The 24211-nt window shown below is 37.7% G+C and overlaps 1 protein-coding gene across 2 annotated transcripts in view; it reads right to left on the bottom strand.

Annotated features, from left to right (window-relative positions):
• Pdgfd (platelet derived growth factor D) overlaps nucleotides 1–24211 on the bottom strand; it is a 232886-nt gene that overhangs the window by 87404 nt on the left and 121271 nt on the right. The window contains 2 exon segments of one of the 2 annotated variants that reach the window (NM_023962.3): nucleotides 8913–9093; nucleotides 14166–14370. In NM_023962.3, coding sequence (NP_076452.1) covers nucleotides 8913–9093; nucleotides 14166–14370 — 386 coding nt within the window. 2 annotated transcript variants of the gene reach the window in all.

Below are 24211 nucleotides of genomic sequence, written 5' to 3'. Positions count from 1 at the left end.
TCTTACCTGTGGTCCCGAGGCTCAGGTTTGCTCGTGGGGTGCTGTCCAGGGGCTCTCTGCAGTGGCAGCAACCAGGAAGACCTGTGCTGCCCCTTCCGGGAGCTTCAGTGCACCAGGGTTCCAGATGGTCTTTGGCTTTTTCCTCTGGCGTCCGAGATGTGTGTGCAGGGAGCAGTCTCTTCTGGTTTCCCAGGCCTGTCTGCCTCTCTGAAGGTTTAGCTCTCCCTCCCACGGGATTTGGGTGCAGAGAACTGTTTATCCGGTCTGTTTCCTTCAGGGTCCGGCGGTGTCTCCGGCAGGGGTCCTGCCGCTCCTGGGCCCTCCCCCACGGGAGCCCAGAGGCCTTATACAGTTTCCTCTTGGGCCAGGGATGTGGGCAGGGGTGAGCAGTGTTGGTGGTCTCTTCCGCTCTGCAGCCTCAGGAGTGCCCACCTGACCAGGCGCTTGGGTCTCTCTCTCACCGGGTCTTGGAGCAGAGAGCTGCTGCGGGCCGGGATCCGCGGGTGTGGGACTTCCCAATTTTTCCTTTCTTTAGTCAACACAGTCTTTAAGGGATGTCCTTTACTGTGATGGACCAAGCCATCCCCTCTTTAAGGTTAAGAGTCCCCATCCTCTCAAACTACAAAGACTCTGGAAGGATTATATCATAGCCTTCACATTGACAAAAATGTGCAGTTCCCTCCCACAGAATTTGAATTTCTTCTTATTCAAATAAGTCTACAGAAACTTTTGTGAAGTGTGCAACATTAGGAGAAAGTTTGCTTCATTACCCTTGTTTGAGATTAGCCTGGAAATCACTATGTAGTCTGAGCTGGAATTAAATTAATGCAATTTCTGCTTACTCCTCTCCAGTGCCGAGATTACATCCATCATACTTTATCATGCCTGGCTTCATCACCTTCAATTTTTCTTTTATACATTTATTGAGGGTGTGTGTGCTTGTGTATTCGTGTGTGTGTGTGTGTGTGTATGTGTGTGTGTGTGTGTGTGTGTGTGTGTGTTTACACATATGCCACAGTGTATATGTGTAGGTTGGAAGGGGATTTTGTGCCTTCAGTCATGTGGGCACAAGTAATTGAATTCAGGTCCTCAGTCTTGGCAGTAAGTGCTTTTTCTCCTTAAATCATCTCTCTGGCCATTTCCTCACTTTTAAAAACTAAAGTGGTATATCTATCTTAAGCCTATCCTAAAAGTGCAAGCCATTTGCTAGCATAGTTGAGTAGCTCTTATCATCTTTGTTTTCCTCCCAAGATATGACTACACCAAAAAATCACACTTATAGGAAGAAAGTAATATGTAAAACACAAAAGGCACTCATCTATAAACACACGAAAGCTTTTTGGCTTTTCATGGTACAAGTTTATTGGTTGCATGATAGTATAATTAAACATGAGAAAGAACATTAAACAGCATCTCCCTCAAAGCTGGAAGTATGCTTACTCAACACACAAGAGAGGGATCTGCTCATGTGATCAGCAAATGGGGTTTGTAATGAAAATTACTTATGGTAGTAAATAAGATTTCAAACACTCTTGTGTCAGAAAAGCCTCGTCAACATGCAAGAAAGCACTCCCAGAAGCTGCCTGACATACAAAGGTAAAAAGAGCAGGGCTTGGTGGCACTGTCCTTGGGACTCCTTAAGACCTCAGATATGAGGTAATGCTAGTTCTCCAAGCTGCCAAAGCTCTCCATTCTAGGTGGAGAATGATAAATCAGTTTTCATGAATAATTCCTTGTCAAACAGCATATGATTTATGATATGCAGGTATTAGGTATACATTAGACACCTTATAGAATCCTCTATATCAAATCCTTGAAGGATCCAAAGCTTCATTAACTATTATTTATATTATAATTCTTATGTATCAATAGCATTATTATTATTATTATTATTATTATTATTATTATTATTATTACTCTTACTATTATTATTGCTGTTGCTGTTATCCTTGTTGCCAGGATTGTATTTTCAAAATGGTGGTTTCCTATAAAAGCAAGTCTGCTAACTGGGCTACTTTAAACAATAGAATTAACCCTAGTTTATGGTATAATAGGAGCACAGTAGACATAATCTTTGCAGCACATTGAAACCAGTGTACAACTAAGTAACCCAAGCAAGGCTAACAGATTCTTTTCTCCTACTGACTTGGCTCTTCGCAGATACTCAGCACTTCTTTCCTTCCTCACCTTTTGCTATACCCACCAGAGGAGTCCAACTTTGACCCTTCACCCCTTCCTTTTATTTACCTAGCCATATCTTTGCTCAATTATTTTTCACCACAGGATTACAGAAGATTTTTTCTCTTTCTCGGTCATGAACTCTATTACAGCTCTGTTATACATTTATATAATAGAAAAACAATCTGATTAAAATAATTGATTCACTTTATGCTCCCAGGGAGAAAGCTCCTCATTCAGAGCAATCTCTAGAGTTAGTGACATTTGAGAAACACTAAAGAAGACTATTTTCTTTCACTTTATTAAGTGCTTGGGTACTGAGGCTGTTCGTAAGATGGCATGTGTCATGAACTTGTAGAAGGGGCTAGCTTTGGGGACCAGCACAGTTGGCTTGGGGACTTTGGGGATAGCTTCTTTCCCTACTATGTCTGCCCATGGCCACATACCTGGTTTTCTTTCTGTCAATGTTATTCAATATCATGAACATACTTTTTAAAGTGTCTGGGCTTACATGACCTTCTGGTTCAGCTATTTTATTCCATATAAACAAACAAACAAACAAACAAACAACCTTAAGATGTATCTAAAATAGGATGGGCCATGGATAAGGATAAGAAAGTTCCTTTTTTGTTCTCTCACTTTTTTTTCAGTATTAGGGATTGAACCTGGGATCTTGAACATGGTAGGCAAGTGCTCTATTGTTGACTTACAGCTCTTCTCTCTCTCTCTCTCTCTCTCTCTCTCTCTCTCTCTCTCTCTCTCTCTCTCTCTCCTTGCTTTCTTGCTTTTGTTGAGAATGGGTTTTGCTAAGTTCCCCAAGCTGGTTTTGAGCTCACTCTGTAGCCCAAGGAGGCATTGGTAACTTCCTTAGTAAAGTGGGTTATAGGTCAGTACCCCAAGCCCACTCTTCTTCCCTTTTACCTGACACGAAGGCAGTAACTGTGGTTCTGCCACCTCTCTTCCTTCAGCAGCAGGGGTACCAAGGCACTAAAAAAATTGCCACAACCTAAGGGATAACACTGCTTCCCTCTGCTCCAGCTGTATGGTTGTGTCTGCTGTGCTCCTACAACCTCAAATCGGTGCCTTATAATGCTTCAGATCTCAGTTAGCATTTTGCTTCAAATCACTTTTTGCCTCCTGGTTTTTTATTTTGAGACCTTCTCTAGTGCTCAGTATATTGCTCTTTTATCGGTTTTTATTGGTCCTTCAACTAAGCTGTGCTTACCTGTCCCCTCCCAGTGCCAAGAAGCAATACTACAGTTTCTAAAGCTCCAAACTTCTAGGAAAATGTGTTTGGGGAGAGAAACGGGAATGAATAGTCTCTGCTGTGGATGTCACTTCTCATGCTTAGCAACTCTGTGCAAATGGCCAAGCACGAGAAGAGGTTTGGAGTACTGCAAAAATGTTATCTGGCTCTGCAAATCATGATGCAATTTCCACAAATTCTAAAGAGAAGAGAACAATGGTCTTTTATTTTTTAAAATAATTCAGCTCAGTGGAATGATCAGACATGATTAAAGTACATTGTGGGGAGTTCTCCAAGAATTAATAAAATATTACATTAAAATAATTCATCTTTCCATTAGAATTAGGTGTCTATCTTTTTGCTGTTGATAATTTTACTTTTGCTGTACAATTTTGACATTATTGATGAACAATATTAGCACCTATGGCAGTACAATAGAGGGCTTATCTTGTGTAACCCAGGATGTCGCTCTTCCTAATCTATGTTTTCCTCTTCTTCCAACTCATTCTTTTCCCCTCTATATTCAGCAGTTATTTGTATGGAAATCTTTGATTCATTTGAGCTTTAATCTTATGAGATTCCTAATGGGTCCACTTGAGGTTCGTTCACAATAGGGGTAAGATTTAAGGGATTGCTCTGATAAAATTGCTTTTTAAAAACGTTTTCAGAAGTGTTAATGGTGGGCTTTAACACATTTAAACATATGAAATACAGTAAGCCTTATTAACATGACAAAAATGTTTGAGTCACTTTCCAATGAACACTCATATGTAATTAAAATAATTTCTTACTATTAAACACATTGTAAATACTATACTGTAAGATTTAGAGTTCTCATGTTTATTATAACATACAATAAAATATTTCATCCTTGGATAAAGAAAGTGAAATATGTTCAGAGCACACAGTACGCACACATACATTTACATGTGTATACACACTCCATATCTTCATACACATACACTGCACAATGCAACACACGTTCATAGCTACATACACTGTCAAAGACAGTTTCCCATGCCACCTATACAAATTTGTAACTACATACACTGGCAAAGACAGTTTCCCTCCCATGCCACCTGATATGGTAGTAATACCATTGGTGGTAACTATAATAATATGTATCTGAGTGATTAGTATATTCCATGCAGAATGGCTTATGAAAACTAATTCAATCATCAAAACTTATGTCATAAAAATCATTTTCATTGTGGAGGTAAGGAGGTGCAATAAATAGCAGAGTTGAAATTCATAGTCATACATCATCCTGTCTGTAGAGGTGTCTGTCCACGAACACCCTGTACAATGATATACTGGACATTAGAATGGTTTTCCTAACCATTCACCCCATTTTGATCACTTCACCACAGATTGGATGGTAGGTGGGCAGGCTTCATTTATTTAGAGAGTTGCATCTGGTGCGTGCTTGATAGCATTGTACATTCTGCTTAATTACGCCTCCTGAAGACATCTATTCTCCTCAGTGCAGTGGAATGAGGAAAAAGACAATGCAAGGATGTGGAGTCATGCAGTTCTAGTATGAGTCACTTTCTCAGAGAAGAGTTATTTCTACAAACCCTCTGGTACATGGCACTGTATAGATTACATATGGGAAAAATGTTTGTGCTACTCTTTTCTTCAAAATGTTAATTGTCTTTTGCCTGGAGGAGACTGATACACACACACACACTCACACACACGCACACACACACACACACACACACGTAATTACTAATGGGGAACGTAGTATAACTATCGGCATTGAGCACTGACTATGTGGGTATTGAGAGAAGCAGTTGCATTCTTCTAAAATCTTGTAACAAACCCAGTGTTACATAATCAGGTGCATATACATAGAGCAAAACCTTGTTCATTCTCACACTATCAGCATCAAGCAAAAACTGCTTCTGAAATGAAGCAGCCCTCATTATATAGCTCTGTTTATTTGTCTGCTCTGAAGGGGAAATTTGACAGGTGCTAGGGGAAAAGGCAGAAGACTGAATGCTAAGTACATTAAATAACTTATGTGGAAGATTCATTTCCAACTCAAACCACACTACTTCAGTGTCACCCATTATTTCTCTATAATCTGATATAATAAAATTTGATTAAATATAAATTGGACACTTAAAATCTATGAAAACAGGACATGTAGATGGAATTCTAGTACATTGAGTCTTCAGATCCCTGACAACCTACTGCATGCATCCTCTGAAGATGTGTTTGTGAAAGTGTGCCCTGGTGGACAGTCACTGAGTTAGAAAGACAGAGACACCAGATAGGAGGCACAAATCAGAAAGATGGAGCTGTGAAGGTCACCACTGCTTTTCCTCACAGCTACTTGCCATTTCCTAGGGGTGTGCTACCTCCTAAAAGCAATTTTTAAGGCTCAAGTTTCTAGAATGCCTACTGTTCTTTAAATAAGATGATACAAAAGAGCTTCATTCAGCCTCAGAAATAACATCCTAATAATCACTATTTAAGTATACTTACTGGCAGCTGATCACTTTAAGCCTACCATCTTCCTATTAACTTGTATCTAGGCCCACTTACTGCTTCAAACTGTGCTTTATAACATCTCTCCAAGGAAAGTACACATAGAAATAAAATGTTTTTCTAAACACCATGTTCAAGACTCATGAGACTTTCTATACTTAGTGAAAAAAGTCAGACAGAAGAATTCTGTTAAAAAGCCACCTGTCTAGAGTTTTTGGATTCCTAGACATTGAACTCATTTTGCCTGTGACAGTCTCTAAACTCTTTGGTCCTAGCTGTCCATATTTAGTGGAAGAAGATTATTCCGAAAGGCATACACACCTCAGTGAATCAACTGAGAGATCAATAGGAAAAATACAGTCCTATGCCATTCCTTTATGGTACAGTTATCTGTAGAGATGGAGATAAATTAATGGGCCAATGTGCAACAGTTGTCATCAGACCATGAAGACTGTCTATTGGTAGCATAAAGGTCTTTGCACCCATAGATCATCAAGGAAACTAAGGACATTAATCACACAGGGTTGTCTCCTCAGAGAAGGAAATGAATACCTGCTTTTCAACTAGAAGGCTGGGAGTAAATGTTGGTAATGACCTGGTGACCTTTGCTAGAGCCATACCTCATGCACATGTCCATGATCTCTCTTCTGAGACCTTTATATTTGACTTTGTTTCTCAGTCAGTAGAAGCTATCCGTAGGGGAGCTGTCACGTGTAATTTATAGCCTGTTGACAACTACACTATCTCAGTCAGAGACCATATAAGATCCTAGGTGCTTATGCAATAGAATCCGTCTTCGTGGTCACATGTACTTTGAATTGAGTTTTGATGTACTTATGTCTTCATGTACTGGGATTGTATTACACCAAGAAACTTTTCTTTTTCCAAATTGTACTGTATAACATATGCTAAAAATAAATCTCCTGGTGTTATATTTTCTAGGAGATTTAACCAGCACTTACTAAGTTGGGTTAAACATTCTCCTTCTTCATGGTTCATCCTGTGATGCTTCCAGCAACTCCCACAGCTTGTATCCTCATTAACATTGGATAGACAAAGAACAGAGTCTGCATTATAAACCCTAACCTCTCATACTATTGCACTCATTATTTGTCAAGGTCATATTTGTACTACACAAATGTTTTACCTTAGCAACAGTGATATGAGAAATAAGATATCTTAAGGTCTGGGGAAATGGCTTTGTACATAAACTGCTTGTTGTGCCAATATGAGGACCTGGGTTCAGATCTCCAGCATTCACGTACAAGTCAACTGTGCAGGTTAGTACCTGTAATTACAGTTCTGGGGAGAGACAGAGATGAGAATCGTGGAGACCTGTTGACCAGTCAGTATATCCCAAAACAGGTAACTCTGGTTTCAATCAAAGAAACAAAAAGCCCATTTACAGGTGTGAGATGTACTGTGTCAAGTTTTTGGATTGGGGGTCATCTCTAAACCCCATGTGAGGTCTATTTGGATAATACAGACTATGTTCTTGATTACCCAGTAGAACTAGGTAGTAAGGTCTTGTTGCTGAAGACATCACACACATTGGTTATAAACATAAGTGATCAAACTGGCACTGACCTGGAAGCTTCCCCCACTGCTTGTTTGCTTTCATGGTGCCAAAGGTGTTTTGCAGGCTGCTGGGGGAGAAAAGCCATCTCTTCCATAGATGCCATTAGGGACAAGGTTCTACTTGACATTCATCCTTTATTTAGATGAATGGATGAGAAATGAAGAGTCATGACCATGTGGAAAGCTTAGAAAGTGAAGAAGACCATAAGGTGCATCGCCTAGCTGAGGTGCTGCTGACAGTTGATGGGAGAGACAGTTCTTCTCAGTGGTGTAGCCCAGGAGGTTAGAAAATGCCCCATACCCATGAACATATGTGCAGCAATAAAGATTACGTGCCACAGTAATGCACTCAGTGAGTGTAGTGGGAAGAGGAAGGGTGTAGATGAAGGAAGGAAGAGCAAGTGAGAGAGACATTGCCTTGGGGGTTATCCAGGAGGAGTTGAAGAAGAAACTAGGGAAACTTGAACAAGTGTCCATTTATGCTAGTTTTTTATTGACTGTTCTGACATAGAATTCTTAGAGTGTTTAATAGCTCAGAACAATGCAAAAAAAATTAGATGATAAAAGCAGTAAGCCATTTTTCTTTTCTGAATTCAATTTGAACAGAAAAGACAAAAAGATACAGCAAATATATACCATTTACATACTATGTTCTAGTTGACATTTATCCATTATGCCAGATGAATGGATGAAAAATGATGATATATGAACATATGTGGCCCAGCAGCTAGGATTAACTATAATTTAGATTCCAGCCCACTATGAGGTTGGATATTTACAAACACTCAGAACCATTTGATGTTGAAAATGGCTGTTAAGAGGTTTAGGTAGAATGCCAGTTATGAATAATCATGAGTGTATAAAACAGGATTCAGATTATTGAGCCCAAAGTAGGACTTGATGGGCATTAAGATGCTTACTAATCCTCAGACTCTAGGTCAGCAACCTGGCCCCTTCTCAACTCTTCAGCATTTTTTAAGTTAAATCAGCAGGATTTTAATTCTATGATAAAATTTGTGAATAACTTTTCAAATCAAAGCGAGAAATATTTGGTTTTCTGTTTTAAATCTTAAAACATGTTTAATACACACACACACACACACACACACACACACACACACCATTTGAGTATATATATACTCACCTTGCTTTGGTTGAAATTATTACACTATAGACTCCCATTTCTATGTTCTAATTTTTCCTCAAAGCTCATGCCCTCAAGTTTGACACACTATATCCAAATGGTTTTACTTATAAACCCAGGCATTTTTTAAAGATTCTGTCCAGAGCGAAGGAATAATACGTGCAATAAGGAACTACATTACTCTTACAGTACTGTATTTAATCAAAGAAAATTATCCTTATGCTCTATAAAGTCAGTGTGTTTGGATCAGAGAACGGGTTACCTACTCACCACAAATGAATAATAAATCTTGAATCCAGGTTTTGCCACAAAATAGTCATCAGACTGAAATGTGATTTTAATCTGGTTTGTTCTTGAAGTTATCCTTGGAGGGATCTCCTTATGGCCACACCATCTTCCTCTGACAACAGTGCTGCTTTCTGAGACATCTTCAACTTCCACAAAGTCATACCTAGAAAGTATGAGACTTCATTCATTTTTTTAGTAAAGCTGACTTTAGCTGTTTAGAAATTGAGACCTACACATGATATCTTATGACTTTCCAACTAACTGAAGCTAAGAACCTGTAGAAATGTGTATGACCTAAAAACTAGTTTAGGCAATGTTTGTCAAATTTGAAATTCAACAATCTATCCTGAGAGAATACCAACTTCTTCCATTATGACAACCACAATGTCCTATATAATTAAAAAGAAGCTTCAGAACATGGTGTTTAGAACTTTTTCTGAGAAAAAAATAGCTGTCATCTGTTAACATATTTTAAAGGTAGGTTGAGTTGCATGTCCCAGTAGTCACTGTAGGAGCTTATAAACCACTTTTCATTTTGAATCAATTTGCTCACCAAGGTTTCTTCGAGAAGTACATGATTGACACCTTCATAGGCCAAGGAATCTCTTTTCTTTAAAAACTGTCTTTTAGAATGACCACATAAGAAGTCTGGTGTAATTCTGATAGCTCTGCCTTTATATGGTACTTGCACTTTTCCCTTACTGCTTTTAATATGCTTTCTTTGTTTTGTGTATTTGTTGTTTTGACTATTATATGCTGAGAGGGATTTTTTTCTGGTCCAATCTATTTGGAGTTCTGTAGGCTTCTTATATGTTCATGGGCATCTTCTACAATTTTGTTCAAGATATTTATTGGCCCTTTAAGTTGGGAGTCTTCACTCTCTTCTATACCTATTATCCTCAGGTTTGACCTTCTCATGATTTCCTGGATGTTTTGGCTTATGAGCTTTTTGCATTTCACATTTTCTTGGACTGTTGCATCGATGTGTTCTATAGTATCTTCTGCCCCTGAGATTCTCTCTTCTATCTCTTGTATTCTGTTGGTGATGTTTGCATGTGTGACTGCTGATCTCTTTCCTAGATTTTCTATCTCCAGGGTTGTCTCCCTTTGTTATTTCTTTATTGTTTCTATTTCCATTTTTAAATCCTGGATGGTTTTGTTTAATTCCTTCACAACTGTTTGGTTGTGTTTTCCTGTAATTCTTTAAGTTAAATATATAATTTAGAAGGAAGAAAAACTATTGCCATAAAATGAAGAACATATTCTGTATTTATCCATATATTTTTTATTCTAATCTCACATGTAACGTTATTTCATAATTACTTGTCTTGTAAAAAAATGTATCCCTATAGTTTACCAGGTTCTATTTTGTTGTAAAGAAAGTGTACAAGTAATTTTATTGCTAATTCCACACAACTCCTTATGATTTAAAAAAATTATATACTTGATTTCCCATTGGTTGTTAACTTGTAATATCAAATGTTTTTACTTTCATATACTTTGTTTGAAAACTACATTCATTTATTAAAACAATTTTTGTGTTTCACAAAAAGAAAGGCATATAACAGAAGGGACTATGTGTGTTAATCAGTAACTGCTGGTTGGTTACAACAGGGAGTGAATGAATTCTACATTAGCACAGGATTACTCTTATGAGTGGTCACAGAAGCACAGTACTTCAGGCCTATAAACAACAGCACAGACCCATAATTATTCTGTGTATCCAGTTGATCCTTGTTGTTCCTTCACCCATCCCAAGTTAATGTGCCTTCAGTGACATAACTTACATTCTCTACAGAGCATTTATTCTATTCTGGGACTTCTCAGATCTTGGGTCTTTCTATAAGATCCATTAAATAACCTGTCCTTCAGTTGGTCAAGAATCTTACTCCTTATCTCACCTTTCCCTAAATGACTTCAGGTGTTAAAGTCCCAAGCAAGTGTCATAATGCCAGTGATCAGAGGCACATAAGTCTCACATGTGTTTATTTTTTCCATTAGGATTGCTAGAAGGAAGTGGCGTAAGGAACATGAGGTCCGAGTGTTCAGAGAAACTCATGGGAAGTTGTTGCCTTTGCTTACTGAAGGGTTTTCACTGCACTGGGAAGGGTAATGTAAAGGACAAGTAGAAATGATAATATGTGGACTAAATATCCCTGACAGTGATCATGAGGCCCTTATGTCATGTGCCTCAGTTTCTCTCTAGGCAAAATAAGTTTATAAAATTTTACCAGCTAGATCTTTCCCGACTGCTGTGTAAATTAATTATCTAATGTATATATGGTTGGAAGGCAAGAAACACTGAGAGAGATTCATTGTTCAAGCAATAAGGTATTGCAATGTACACAGCAGTGAGGTTTGGGGCAGATGGTAAGAATTCAATAGCATTTTATTTTATATATAATATATGTAAATCATATTCAGTGCACTAACATGGATATATTTGAAAGATTTTTAAAATAATACTAGGTCACATTTATTTTTAAAAATTTCAGTGTAATTTTACATTGAGTCCCTATGGAGTGTGTATCCCTGTCTAGGGAGGACCACGGGTTTGGGATCTGATTTATCTCTATCATCTTCTTATTCTACTTCATCCTGGAAAATTCAAAAAGACCACCTGAATTGATGAAAGGTCCAGAAATGGCTCAGCCTAATATATGTTTGACTACTGTCTAGGACCAAAATCCTAGTTCATCAGTGGCTTCCTTTTTTTTTAATAAGAAACAGATATCTGGTCCTGGTCTTTGGCTCTATGCTAAAATCTCTGGAGTTTTCAAGTGACAGAAGAGATTTATTTATTATTCAGCACAGTTCATAACAATGATGAACTTTCAATGATACTCAGAGCACTTCAGAATGGAGGCAGCACACTAGAAAGCGCAAAGAATGATTAGAAGTTCAGAATTTCAGTTCCAGGGGTACCTGGGAGAAGAGAGATCCTGAAGACTGCATTTCCTCACCATCCATGCCCAGCAGTCCCATAATGAACTCTCCACAATTTCCTTAACTTCTAAGTTGGTGAACACATCAAGGTTATTTAGAGACTGTGCTCTTTCCATGCACTGTACTTCATGTATCTCTTACATGGCAAATTTCTTGAGCTATGTCCTTTACACTAAACTGCTTAATGATTAAGTCAAGGGCTTCTGTGATTTTTGTGAGCTGTGATAGCAATTCTGCAAAGCTTAGGAGGAGCTCTGTTTTCCTCTCTGTTTCCAGTTTGTAGAGCAGAAGATGGGAGGCCTAAGACATGGATCTGACATTGAACAAAGGGAGACTCATGGGAACTTTTTCTTATGGAGTTGGATGCAAAGCTCAAGTGACTATGCCAGAATTACATTGATCTATAGGACACTCGGCAGGTATAAAAGAATTGCTTGGAGTGGAAAAAAAACAAAATTCCAACCTCACATATTTGTTGTCTATGATGATACACAATTGTTAACTTGATGAGGTTTAGAATCACTACAGATAGAGGTCTCTAGGCAAGCATTGGGAAATTATCTCTAGCAGGTTAGTTAAGATGAGTAGTCAGTTCATTGTGGAGGCACCACCCTGGTCCTAGGTTGTGGATTACAAAATAACAAGAAAGTTAGCTGAGTACCAGCATGCATCAATCCCCACTTCTTGACTGGTTTTGCAATGTGATTGGCTGCTTTAACTCCCGTGACATGATAGACTGCACCTTTGAATTGTAAGCCAAAATGAACCCGTCTTCTCCCATGAGTTGTCATTGTCAGGCTATTTTAGCACAGCATCTGTAAAGGAAGCTAATATAGAGCCAGACATATCCTAGATAGAAACAGATTACACTACCATCAACCTTATTTCCTTTAATATTCTTTTAATAGTATTCTATTTTCTTTGTTTTTTTCTTTTTCCTCCCTCTTTTGTCAGCAAAAAAAAAAGTTCTCTCTTTCAAGGTTGAAAAGACACAAGATCAGCTTTAGTTTATTCTCATTGTAAATATTAACTAGATCTCCACGTGTGTATTTGTCTCTGCTTTCTGGCATACATTACCCTCTGTGGACCTAGAAAATAATAGTCAATGCTGTTATTTTCTGGGAAAAAAACAGCAGCATAATAAAAACTGTCAGTATAATAAATATGCAACAAAGGATAACCAAATCGGATGCACCTCCTTTTATTATTCAAGGGAAAATAAACCGTGAAAAGGATTTAGTAGTTCAGGAGTTCATTGGCAATGCAGAAAGAGTACAGCCAGTAAAGCACAGAGAGGAAAAAAAAATCCTTCCCAAGTCTCAGGCAGGATAATTAAGGGAGTAAGATGCTGTGAGCCAACAAGTCAAAGAACAAAGGCCTGCATTTTCTCTGATAAGCATGCTAATGAGGAGGGTGATTACCCTGCTTTCATCTAGTCTCTCATCAGGAAACAGACATCTGAAGAGCACTTAGATCCTGAGGTTGCCTCTGTTTCCTCCTTCTGCTAAGGAAGTGTCAGGAAAGTCCTGACCTGGTTCTCTGTGACCATCTCTTGTTGTGGTTACAGTGTCCTCAAGGCCTGAAGCAAGCAGGGGCTTTGCTCTTTGTGCTGGTGACAGACATTACATTCATCAGAGTTATGGAATGCAACTCTGGGGGTCTTGGATTAGGCGCATCTACATGCTCACAAAGGCCTTTCTGGGCCTTGCCAATCCATGGATACCCAGAGTCTAGTGTTTATTGTTTGTTTGTTTGTTTTGTTTTTCTTTTTCTTTTCAGTGAAACATGCTATTGTGACTGAGGGAAGTATACATCTTTGTGGGTCTTCTGCAGTGACAGCATAACACCTTTAAGAAAGGATGGTCATGTGATTGTTAATACTTATTAAAACCTGACAGAATCTAGAAGCACCCAGGAGACAAGCTTTTGGGCATTCTTGGGAAAGATTATCTTTATCAGGTTAGTTTGAATGGGAAGACCTACCCTAAAAGATGATGATACTGTTCCCTAAGCTAGGGCCTTAACCTGCATGAGAAGGCTACCAACATTCATCCCTCTTTTCTTCCTGACAGCAGATACAATATGACCAGACACTACAACTGAAATGATATCCTCAAACCATAAGCCAAAATAAACCCTTCTTCCTTAAATTGCTAGGAATGAGAAAAATGATTAATATAGAAACATCTTGGGTAATTCCAAAGAGTTTAAGAAAAAAATGTTTGATGTGATGTTTTTCATTCACGTTCTCCTTTGATCAGAGCACTAAAAAGAATACTGGTTTCTTACCTACAAATGTCATTTTCTGCTTCCTCCAGTCCAAATTGATGGTCAAAGGCCAGCTGTATCCGTGTTTTCTCCTGGGAATGGAGCCGCCATGTCAGGAGCAGGTTCCTCGGGTAGCTGTTGGGGAAGCGAGGACTCTGCACGTGGCCAGTGCCTGTCACCCGAATGTTCTCATCTCTCCGGTACAAGTCTGTGAGGTGATTGCTCTCTGTTAGTAGTCACAACTTGTAGAAATTAGTATGTTGCTCCAATTATAAGAAAACATAAAAAAGAATAATTTACAACATAACATTTCAAAGTACTTCTGGACTTAATTTACAAACATAAGACCAAGTGGTAAACTCAGAACAACAAAAAAAAACAAGCCCTATTTGTATTTTGCTTGCTTTCCCAAACTGTTTACAGCTTCCAGTGCTTTGTAACCTTGGGGATTTCCTTCATTACTCTTGAGATGCAAACATAACCAATGATCTCAGATCTCATTTTCATTTAGACTAGAATTAAATCAGAGAATAACTCCACACAGTTTATGTTTACTTTACTATGTTATACAAATATTAAGTTTAACAGTATTGACTATGGGTTCAGTAACTATTATTGAAGGGATGAAAGGCAAAAGAAGAGATTCTAATAGTGTTCAAGGGCCCCTTACCATTTATTCCAGACTCTTGGGATCTCAAGTGGTTAAGACATTCTTTGTTTCCATGATTGTGTCCCTGAGACTATACCTACATCTCTACTCATAGCAAAATTTACTGTAGGGTCCTTAGACAGTTTTTTGGTGGGCACTAGATACATTAGAAAGATAGTGCGGTTAAAGAGGTGTTTTACCAATCTGACTGGAGGTGCTAAAGTCTAAGAATGAGAGTGGAGTTGGACATTCATTACACATTGCAACAAGTGTAGGTGATCACACCTGCATAATGAGACTAGAGTAAAATCTCTGAACATACCATCCTTCTCCAGGAGGTAACATAATGGAAGAACACATGGAGCCTTCCAGGAGTTACCCTGAGTCTTATTATTTTCTACTCCTGATTTCAGTGTTTTAGTATGAAACTTCTTGTTCAGTGTTTTTGTGAATGCCTGAAGGGTTAGGCACAGGGACACTTGTACGGTAGCTGGTCGGCCAGCAGTGCAGGTATCCTGAGATTTGGAGCAAGTGTCTGAATTGAGAGTAGTCTTGTGGGGCCTGTACATTTAATCTGTAAAGTACTAGGAGAATTCAAATCATTGTATTATTTTCTATGTTTCAGTATTTAGAGTTCTTGGCATTTTTAGGGTTTTGAACCCCATAATTAAGAGACCTCCAACCATGAACTATTTGTGCCCTCACACAAAGAACTGCTTTGATGTCCATAATTTGGAGCCTGGTGAGAGAGGTTAAAGTTGCTGTTGGAAGGCCTCCAAGGTGGGGCTATTCAAGCAGGCTGGTGAAATGGCTCAAATAGGGAGGATGTTCAGCAAGCATGTGTTCTGCTCTGATCTTCTGGAGTTCCTGCCTCCTTATTTAGAATCTATATGCCATATTTGGCTTTTCATTTGACTTTCTTGACTTGAGACTGATCTTGAACTCATTTTCCTATCTTTGACCTTGCAACCAACAGGAAGCCAGCACTATTGGTCCCTGGTGACCTAAAGTAAGGATATTTACCCCTATACCTAGGGCCTTATTATTATCTTAGCTTTTCTCATTCATAGAAAAATCAGCACAGCTTCCAACAGACACATTTGGAAATTCATTGTAATATATAATAATGCTGAAGAAATGAAACTATAAATATTGGTAATACTTTTATTTCATCTGGTAGAACAAAATATATTATCTATAACTAAATACAAAGAGAAAATATTGAGTTGTGAAAGTAACAATTAAACCAGTCAATGATCTACGGCAACAAATAACCACGGAGTTTGTGGCCCTGTCATCTTATAAACATTCAGTGTAGCAAGTCAGACAAAGTGATTTGACTCATGGCCTTCATAAAATAGCCAGGAGCTGGAACCTTAAGTCACAAACGTGTACACTCCAGTTAAAAGCCTGAAGCTGAGAACAGTCACACTGGCAGAAAAGTTCCACCTCACCAAGGGGTTATTGCCAAGTTTCATTTGTGCACTGACTGTTCCATAACCTCACACCATATCAGTGCAATACTGCCCAGAACATAGCTGAGTGATTTATACACAGTCTCATTGCTGCTTCTAAGCTACCACTGGCAAGTGTAATTTTTGCTTAATGAAATGTGTTTTCTGCATATCCATTGTGGAAGCCTATCATTATAAGTTCAGAAAAGAGAATATGTCACTAGTGATTTCATGCTGTTTTGTCATTATCACTTGTTGTATTTTGGACAGCAAGAGAGCAAGAGCATGAATGCATAAGTGAGCAAACAAGAGAGAGGGAAAAAGACAGAGAAACAGAGCAGAGAGAGACAGAAAAACAGAGGGAGAATGGGGTCTCATAGCTCAGACAGACATAGATGGATGGATGGATAGATAGATAGATAGATAGATAGATAGATAGATAGATAGATAGATAGGGAATGAAGTCTCTTGTACTCTTGTAGCTGTGAAGTCTGACCTTGAACTCCCAATCTTCCTACCTTCATCTTCCAAGTTCTGTGAATACAAATGTGTACCTCCATGTCTTATCCATAATTTATTCAGACTTTAAACAATCATTTTTGTACCATTTTAATATGCAATAAACTCAGAAAAGAGAGCTACCATCATTCTGCGAAAGAATGGGAAGAGTGCAAGAGCTGTCCTCTGGTTTCAGTCTCCTTTGGCTTCCCCTGTCCCTTGCTCTCATCTTTGGGCTCTCATGATGGCTCCCCAGCACTGCAGAAGCAGCACCACTTATAGGGTCTGCATAGGCTTCCTAGCCTAACATATCAGTGCCTAGATATGATAGGATTTAAAAGTCCTTTTCCGGTAACAGTTTTCTTTCAGGGGAACATGCTAATTTCAGGATGAACACAAAGTAACAGTAGGATCATGAAGACAACTCAAGCATGCTAGATTAGTAATGAGATACACTTTACTCCTAAAGCCAAGACTTTTAAACATTTATCAATTTACTTTTTATGCATGCATGCATGTATATGACTATGTTTGTGCAGACTCTGTGTGAGGCTCACCACAGGTGTGGGTCCGTGCCTTCTACTTTGATGGATAAAAATCTCCTTGCCATTCATTGTTATAAGCATGAGACAACTAGCCCAGGGGCTTCTGTGACTCTTCAGTGTCCAGCTCTGTCTCAAAGTAGGCATGCTGGACTCATTATGTGAATTCTGCAGACTTGAACTCAGGTCTTCACACTCGCACAGCAAGCACTTAACTTACCTACCGAGCCATGACCCCACTCCCTTGAAAACAATACTAAGAATTGAATTCTATCATCTTCAGGAAAGGCAGAAATTGATTGTTTAAACAATCTGATCAAACATTGTTTGAGAAAATTTATATTTCTTAAAAATTTAGAAAAGTATCTGGTGGCACAAAATATTTCCAGATGTGTTGAACGTGTTATATAGGATTTAAAATAAATCTTTGAATATAAAAGCAAGGTAGTGTTTTCTTTGTTAATTTTAAAACTATATAATGGCTTTACTTCAAGCCTGACTGGGAATGTAGAATAAAAAACAAAATATTCAAAGATACTTTATAATTTCTTTCAAAGTTTAGTAGGAGAAAATCATATTGCAGATATTAAATTTCTTATGTCTTACTCAACCACAAAACTGTGGTGTCTTGCCTGTCAGGGCATATGGAGTCACTTAGAACTCATCAATTTAATGCTATATGAATGGGTAGTTACTGCAGATGATGAGAGACAGATAACAATAAAATAACAAATAAAAAACAATTTAATCAAAAGCAGGTTGTAAAACAACTTCAATACTTTATTTGTAAGAAATTCAATTCCATTGTAAGTCAAGAGTTGACATTTGTGTAAACATATTTAGTATGAATACTCACAGATTAATCTTGAGAACATTCCACAGAAATCACTGTATTTAGTCTCGCACTTTCATCTATTAGTTGTGCACTGGGTACCTTTTATTGAGGACTACTTCCAGTTTCATTTACAAGTAGTTGTACCATAACCAGGCTCCAGTACCCTTCGAAAGTTATGGCATAAAAGAAAAAGGTGAACAGGAATATGGTAAAGGTAGAAGAGTGTAGTTTTATATTTGAGGTTACCTTTCAGATTCTTGATTGTCTTCTGTTATTCAGTCATGCACATAGGAAGGTGATTGACCATTTACAGGTCTCACAGATATGTGCCAATATCTGTTCCAATTGTAAGCTCTAAATGCATAGAGGAAGGTGATTGACCACTTACAGGTCTCACAGATATGTGCCAATATCTGTTCCAATTGTAAGCTGTAATAGTTTTATAAAACATCAGCTCCATGCTTTACAAAAATGTTACTTCAGTGTTACTGCTCAACCACTTCCAAAGATCTCCACACTCTAGTTCAACAAATATAAACATAGTATAGAAAATGTCTTAGCATGAAAAATGGTGCCAGGTAAGATATAGTTTGGAGTATTTTTGACAATACATGTATAAAAGAAATGAGAAATAAATGGGGTCCGTAAAAGAAAGGCAATAAGTCCTTAATTTAAAAATAAATAGGTCAAGTTGTAGAACAGAGTCTAAAACACAGGATAGAGGTGAAATTAAACATAATGAGATAATTTCCTACCAATTATTTCCTAGCCTAAAAGGTACAGGGTTAGAGTCTCTAAGAAAGGGGAAAATTAAAGTTCAAACACAAGAAAAATACTCAGTTTTGCTATTTGCTGTTTGTTTGGGTACTGAAGTTTTGAAAAAATTTCGTCCTGTCAATAGACCAATCTTCATTATGGAACCCTTGGTTAACACCTTGTACATGGTCTCAGTGAAACTCCACATTATAATTGCCCAATAGCTTCCTGCAAACAGCCTCCACATGTCTTCCATCTCTGGCCAATATTGAAGCAACTCAAGAACAAAGCTGATAAAATAGAAGCCTTTGCTACGTAAAGAAAATACAAAATAATATTGAATTCTATTCACTGTGGAACAGTGAATGAAAAACATCCTGAAAGACTGAATAGAGAGACTGTTTTAGTTATCAAAATTTTAAATATCAGAAGGCTATTAACAGCTCAGTTTACAAATACAGAAAAATAGAGGCAAAATAGAAATGTCACACCCATTGGTGTTCTGTTCAGGAAATTTTCCCCTGTGCTCATATGTTCGAGGTTCTTCCCCACTTTCTCTTCTATTAGTTTCAGTATATCTGGTTTTATGGGGAGGTCCTTGATCAACTTGGACTTGAACTATATGCTGACCTTCAGTTGAACAAGCATCATTTGTTGAAAATGCTGCCATTTTTCCACTGGATGGTTTTAGCTCCTTTGTCAAATCAAAGATCAAGTGATTATAGGTATGTAGGTACATTTCTGGGTCTTCAGTTCTATTCCATTCATCTACTTGTCTGTCTCTGTACCAATACCATGCAGTTTTTATAATCATTGCTCTGTAGTACAGCTTAAAGTCAGGGAAGGTGATTGCCCAGAAATTCTTTTATTATTGCAAATAGTTTTCAGTATCTTGGGTTTTGGGTTATTCCAAATGAATTTGAAAAATATTCTTTCTGACTCTATGAAGAATTGAGTAGGAATTTTGATGGGGATTGCATTGAATCTGTAGATTGCTTTCAGCAAGATGGCCATTTTTACTATATTAATTCTGCCTTCTGAGATCTTCAATTTCCTTCTTCAGAGACTTGAAGTTCTTGTCATACAGATCTTTTACTTGCTTGGTTAGAGTCACACCAAGGTATTTTATATTGTTTGTGACTATTGTGATGGGTATCATTTCCCTAAATTCCTTCTCAGGCTGTTTATCCTTTGAGTAGAGGAAGGGTACTGATTTGTTTGAATTCATTTTATATCCATCCACTTTGCTGAAGTTGTTTATCATGTTTAGGAGTTCTGTGGTAGAATTTTTGGGGTCACTTAAGCATACTATCCTATCATCTGAAAAGTAATATTTTGACTTCTTCCTTTCCAATTTGTATCCCCATGACCTCCTTTTGTTGTCTAATTCCTCTGTCTAGGACTTTGAGTACTATATTGAATAACTAGGGAGATAGTATGCAACATTGTCTAGACCCTGATTTTAGTGTGATTCCTTCAAGTTTATCTCCATTTAGTTTGACGTTGGTTACTGGTTTGCTGTATATTGCTTTTCTTATGTTTAGGTATGGGCCTTATATTCCCGAACTTTTCAAGACCGTTATCATGAACGAGAGTTGAGTTTTGTCAAATGCTTTTTCAGAATCTATCGAGATGATCATGTGGGTTTTTCTTTGAGTTTGTTAATATAGTGGATTATATCGATGAATTTCCATATATTGAACCATCCCTACATCCCTGGGATGAAGCCTACTTGATCAAGATGGATGATTGTTTTGATGTGCTCTTGGAGTTGGTTTGCCAGAATTTTATTGAGTACTTTTGCATCAATTTTGATAAGGGAAAATGATCTGATGTTCTCTTTCTTGGGTTTTTGTGTAATGTAGGTATACATATAATTGTGGTTTCATAGAATGAGTTGGGTCATGTTACTTCTGTTTTTATTTTGTGGAATATTTTGAAGAGTATTGGAATTAGGTTCTCTTTGTTGGTTTGATAGAATTCTTCATCAAATACATCTGGTCCTGGGCTCTTTTGTTTGGGAGACTTTTAATGACTACTTTTATTTCTTTAGGGTTATGGGTTTGTTTGCATGGTTTATCTGATCCTGTCTTAACTTTGGTACCTGGCATCTGTCTAGAAAATTGTCCATTTCCCCCATATTTTCCAGTGTTGTTGAGTATAGGCTTTTGTACGATGAACTAACAATTTTTTTAATTTCCTCAGTTTCTGTTGAACACCAAGGACTTATGCTCTAAGATAACAATTGATAAATAGAACATCATAAAATTGAAAGGTTCTGTAAAGCAAAGGACACTGTCAACAGGACAAAATGGCAACCAACAATTTGGTAAAAGATCTCTACCAATCCCACATCCAATAGAGGGCTAATATCCAATATATACAAAGAACTCAGTAAATTAGACTCCAGAGAATCAAATAACCCTTTTAAAAATGGGGTGTCCAGTTAAACAAAAAATTCTCAATTGATGAATATCTAGCACCTGACTAACACCTAAAGAAATGCTCAACTTCCTTAGTCATCAGGGAAATGCAAATCAAAAGGTCCCTGTAATTCAACCTTATACCAGTCAGAATGGCTAAGCTCAGGTGACAGCAGATGCTGGTGAGGATGTGGAGAAAAAGAAACACTGCTCCATTGTTGGTGTGATTGCAAACTGGTACATCCACTCTGGATCAGCCCAGCAGTTCCTCAAAAAATTGAACCTGAGGACCCAGCTATACCACTCTTGGGGAGATATATATATATATATATATATATATATATATATATATATATATGAGAGATACTGCAACATATAAAAAGAATACATGCTCTACTATGTTCATAGCAGTTTATAATAGCCAGAAGCTGGAAAGAACTCAGATGTCCCTCAACAAAAGAATGGATACAGAAAATGTGGTACATTTACACAATGGGGTACTCCTCAGCTATTAAAAACAATGAGTTCATGAAATTCTTAACAATAGGGTGGCTAGAAAATATCATCCTGAGGGAGGTCACTCAGTCACAAAGAACACAAATGGTATGTATCACAGATAAGTGAATATTAATTCAAAAGCTCAAAATGCCCACAATACAATTCACAGACTATATGAAACTCAAGAAGAAGAAAGATCAAAGTGTGGATGCATCAGTCCTTCTTAGAAGAGGGGACAAAATACTCACAGGAGGAAATACAGAGACAAAGTGTAGAGCAGAGACTGAAGGAAAGGCCATCCAGAGACTTTTCTACCTGGGGATCCAATACATATACAGATACCAAACTTTGACACTATTCCAGATGCCAAGAAGTGCTTGCTGAAAGGAGCCCTATATAGCTGTCTCCTGAGAGACTCTGTCAGAGCCTACCAAATACAGATGTGTATGCTTGTAGCCAGCCACTGGATTGAGTATGTGAACCCCAATGGAGGACTTAGTTAAAGGACTGAAGAAGCTGAAGGGGTTTGAAACCCCATAGAAAGAAAACCGGTATCAACCAACCAGAACCCCCAGAGCTCCCAGGAACTAGGTAACCAAGCAAAGTGTACACATGGAGCAACTCATGGTTCTGGCTGCATATGTAGCAGAGGATGGCCCTCTCTGGCATATCTGGGAAGAGAAGCCCTTGGTCCTGTGAAGTCTGGATGCCAGAGTGTATGGGATGCCATGGTGGTGAGGTGGGAGTGGGTGGGTGGGGGACCACCCTCATAAAATTGGGAGTGGAATGAGAGACGGAATTTGAAGAGGAGAAACCGGGAAAGGGAATCATATTTGATATGTAAATAATTAAAATATTCTATTAAATAAAATTTAAAAAATCACTTCATAGCCTTTACTTACATATCATAAATTGCCTTTTGTCTCTGACTTATTTCTAGTAAACTATAATAAATATATCAAAGGAAAACCAATGAATATATTACTTGTGCTATCTCTGATTTTGAGGTTAGCCTGGTCTACAGAATGAGTTCCAGAACAGCTAGTGCTGCACAAAAGGCTGATTGAAACAAATAAGGAAACAAAAGTAATACACTGTTGATAGTAAATCAGCTTTGGAGTCACTATCTGTCTGTGTGTTTAGAGCAATTCCTCATATTTTCATTCATTTATTTTTCTCTTAAAAATAAAAACAGTAAAGAAGAAGAAGAAGAAGAGGAAGAAGAAGAAGAAGAAGAAGAAGAAGAAGAAGAAGAAGAAGAAGAAGAAGAAGAAGAAGAAGAAGAAGAAGAAGAAGAAGAAACAGCAGCAAAAGTCACACACAAGAGGCACAACTGGGAATTTTTTCCTAGATAACACTACAGGAAAATATATTTTCTTAGACCATTTCAAATCTGTTTGTCTATTTATTTATTTATTTATTTATTTATTTATTTATTTATTTATTTATTTATTTAGGTTTCCAGAACATTCTGAAACAATGCCACCAGCATCTGAGAACACCTGTGCTCATAAGAAATACAGGTAGTTAATATTTTCCTTAAATAAAATATTACATCCAAAAGCATGATTTTTAACATGTATGTCTTAAACTAGACTTAAAATTATATTCTGAATAGAGATATTGTAAGTATGAAAACAGAATACATCTCAAACCACCTAAGCAGAAGTATATAATAACTCTGGAATGCCACATTTCACAAAATTACAATATCACATAAAAAATGTGTATGGTGGTTGAATTTAAGTGTCAGACACTCTACAATCTCTATTTTCACATTTGCCTAAAAACAAAACTACACACCACACTTTGATGCACATAAAGAACTCATATATGGAAACACAACATTGAATACAGCTGGGTTTTTCCTCTTGATTTAGTATTTGTGCTACCATGTCCAAAACCTTGGGGAAATACATATTCTTTTGGTTTATCATTTATCAAAGTGAAATAAACTCTCAAAAATAGCTTTTTGTCTAGTTCCCCTGGGGTTTTGCACTATAATGTATATCATATTGGCAAGTTATGGAGTGCTGTCTAGACTTATTGGAGAAAAGACTGTGGGAGCAAAAAGGTCATGCTTTGTCTCCTCTGAGACTTTCTATACAGGAATGGGAGGGATGTTTACCCTAACTCTGTGACAAGGAGCACCAACAGTCCCAAGAGTTAAAATGTCTTCTTGTGAACAGCTAGAACAGAGCTTATTGTTGTGGATAAAATAAAAAATGCAGACTGGTGAGGGAAGCTGGAAATCCAACCATGGGCAGAGAGAGGACTCAACCGGGCACTCAGGCTGACTGCTTCAGCTTCTGCAGTTAGTTTCCTTTGGATTTTTGAAAATTCCAGATTTGATAATGCTACCTTTGTTTGCTCTGAATCAGGCTGTTGGATGCTGTGAAATTCTTATTTGAT

Source organism: Rattus norvegicus, chromosome 8 (assembly GCF_021556685.1).
Source record: "Rattus norvegicus strain SHRSP/BbbUtx chromosome 8, alternate assembly SHRSP_T2T, whole genome shotgun sequence".
In the NCBI taxonomy this organism is placed as follows: domain Eukaryota; kingdom Metazoa; phylum Chordata; class Mammalia; order Rodentia; family Muridae; genus Rattus; species Rattus norvegicus.
The sequence above is the reverse complement of the archived record's forward strand: the minus strand, read 5'-3'. Positions and strand labels throughout refer to the sequence as shown.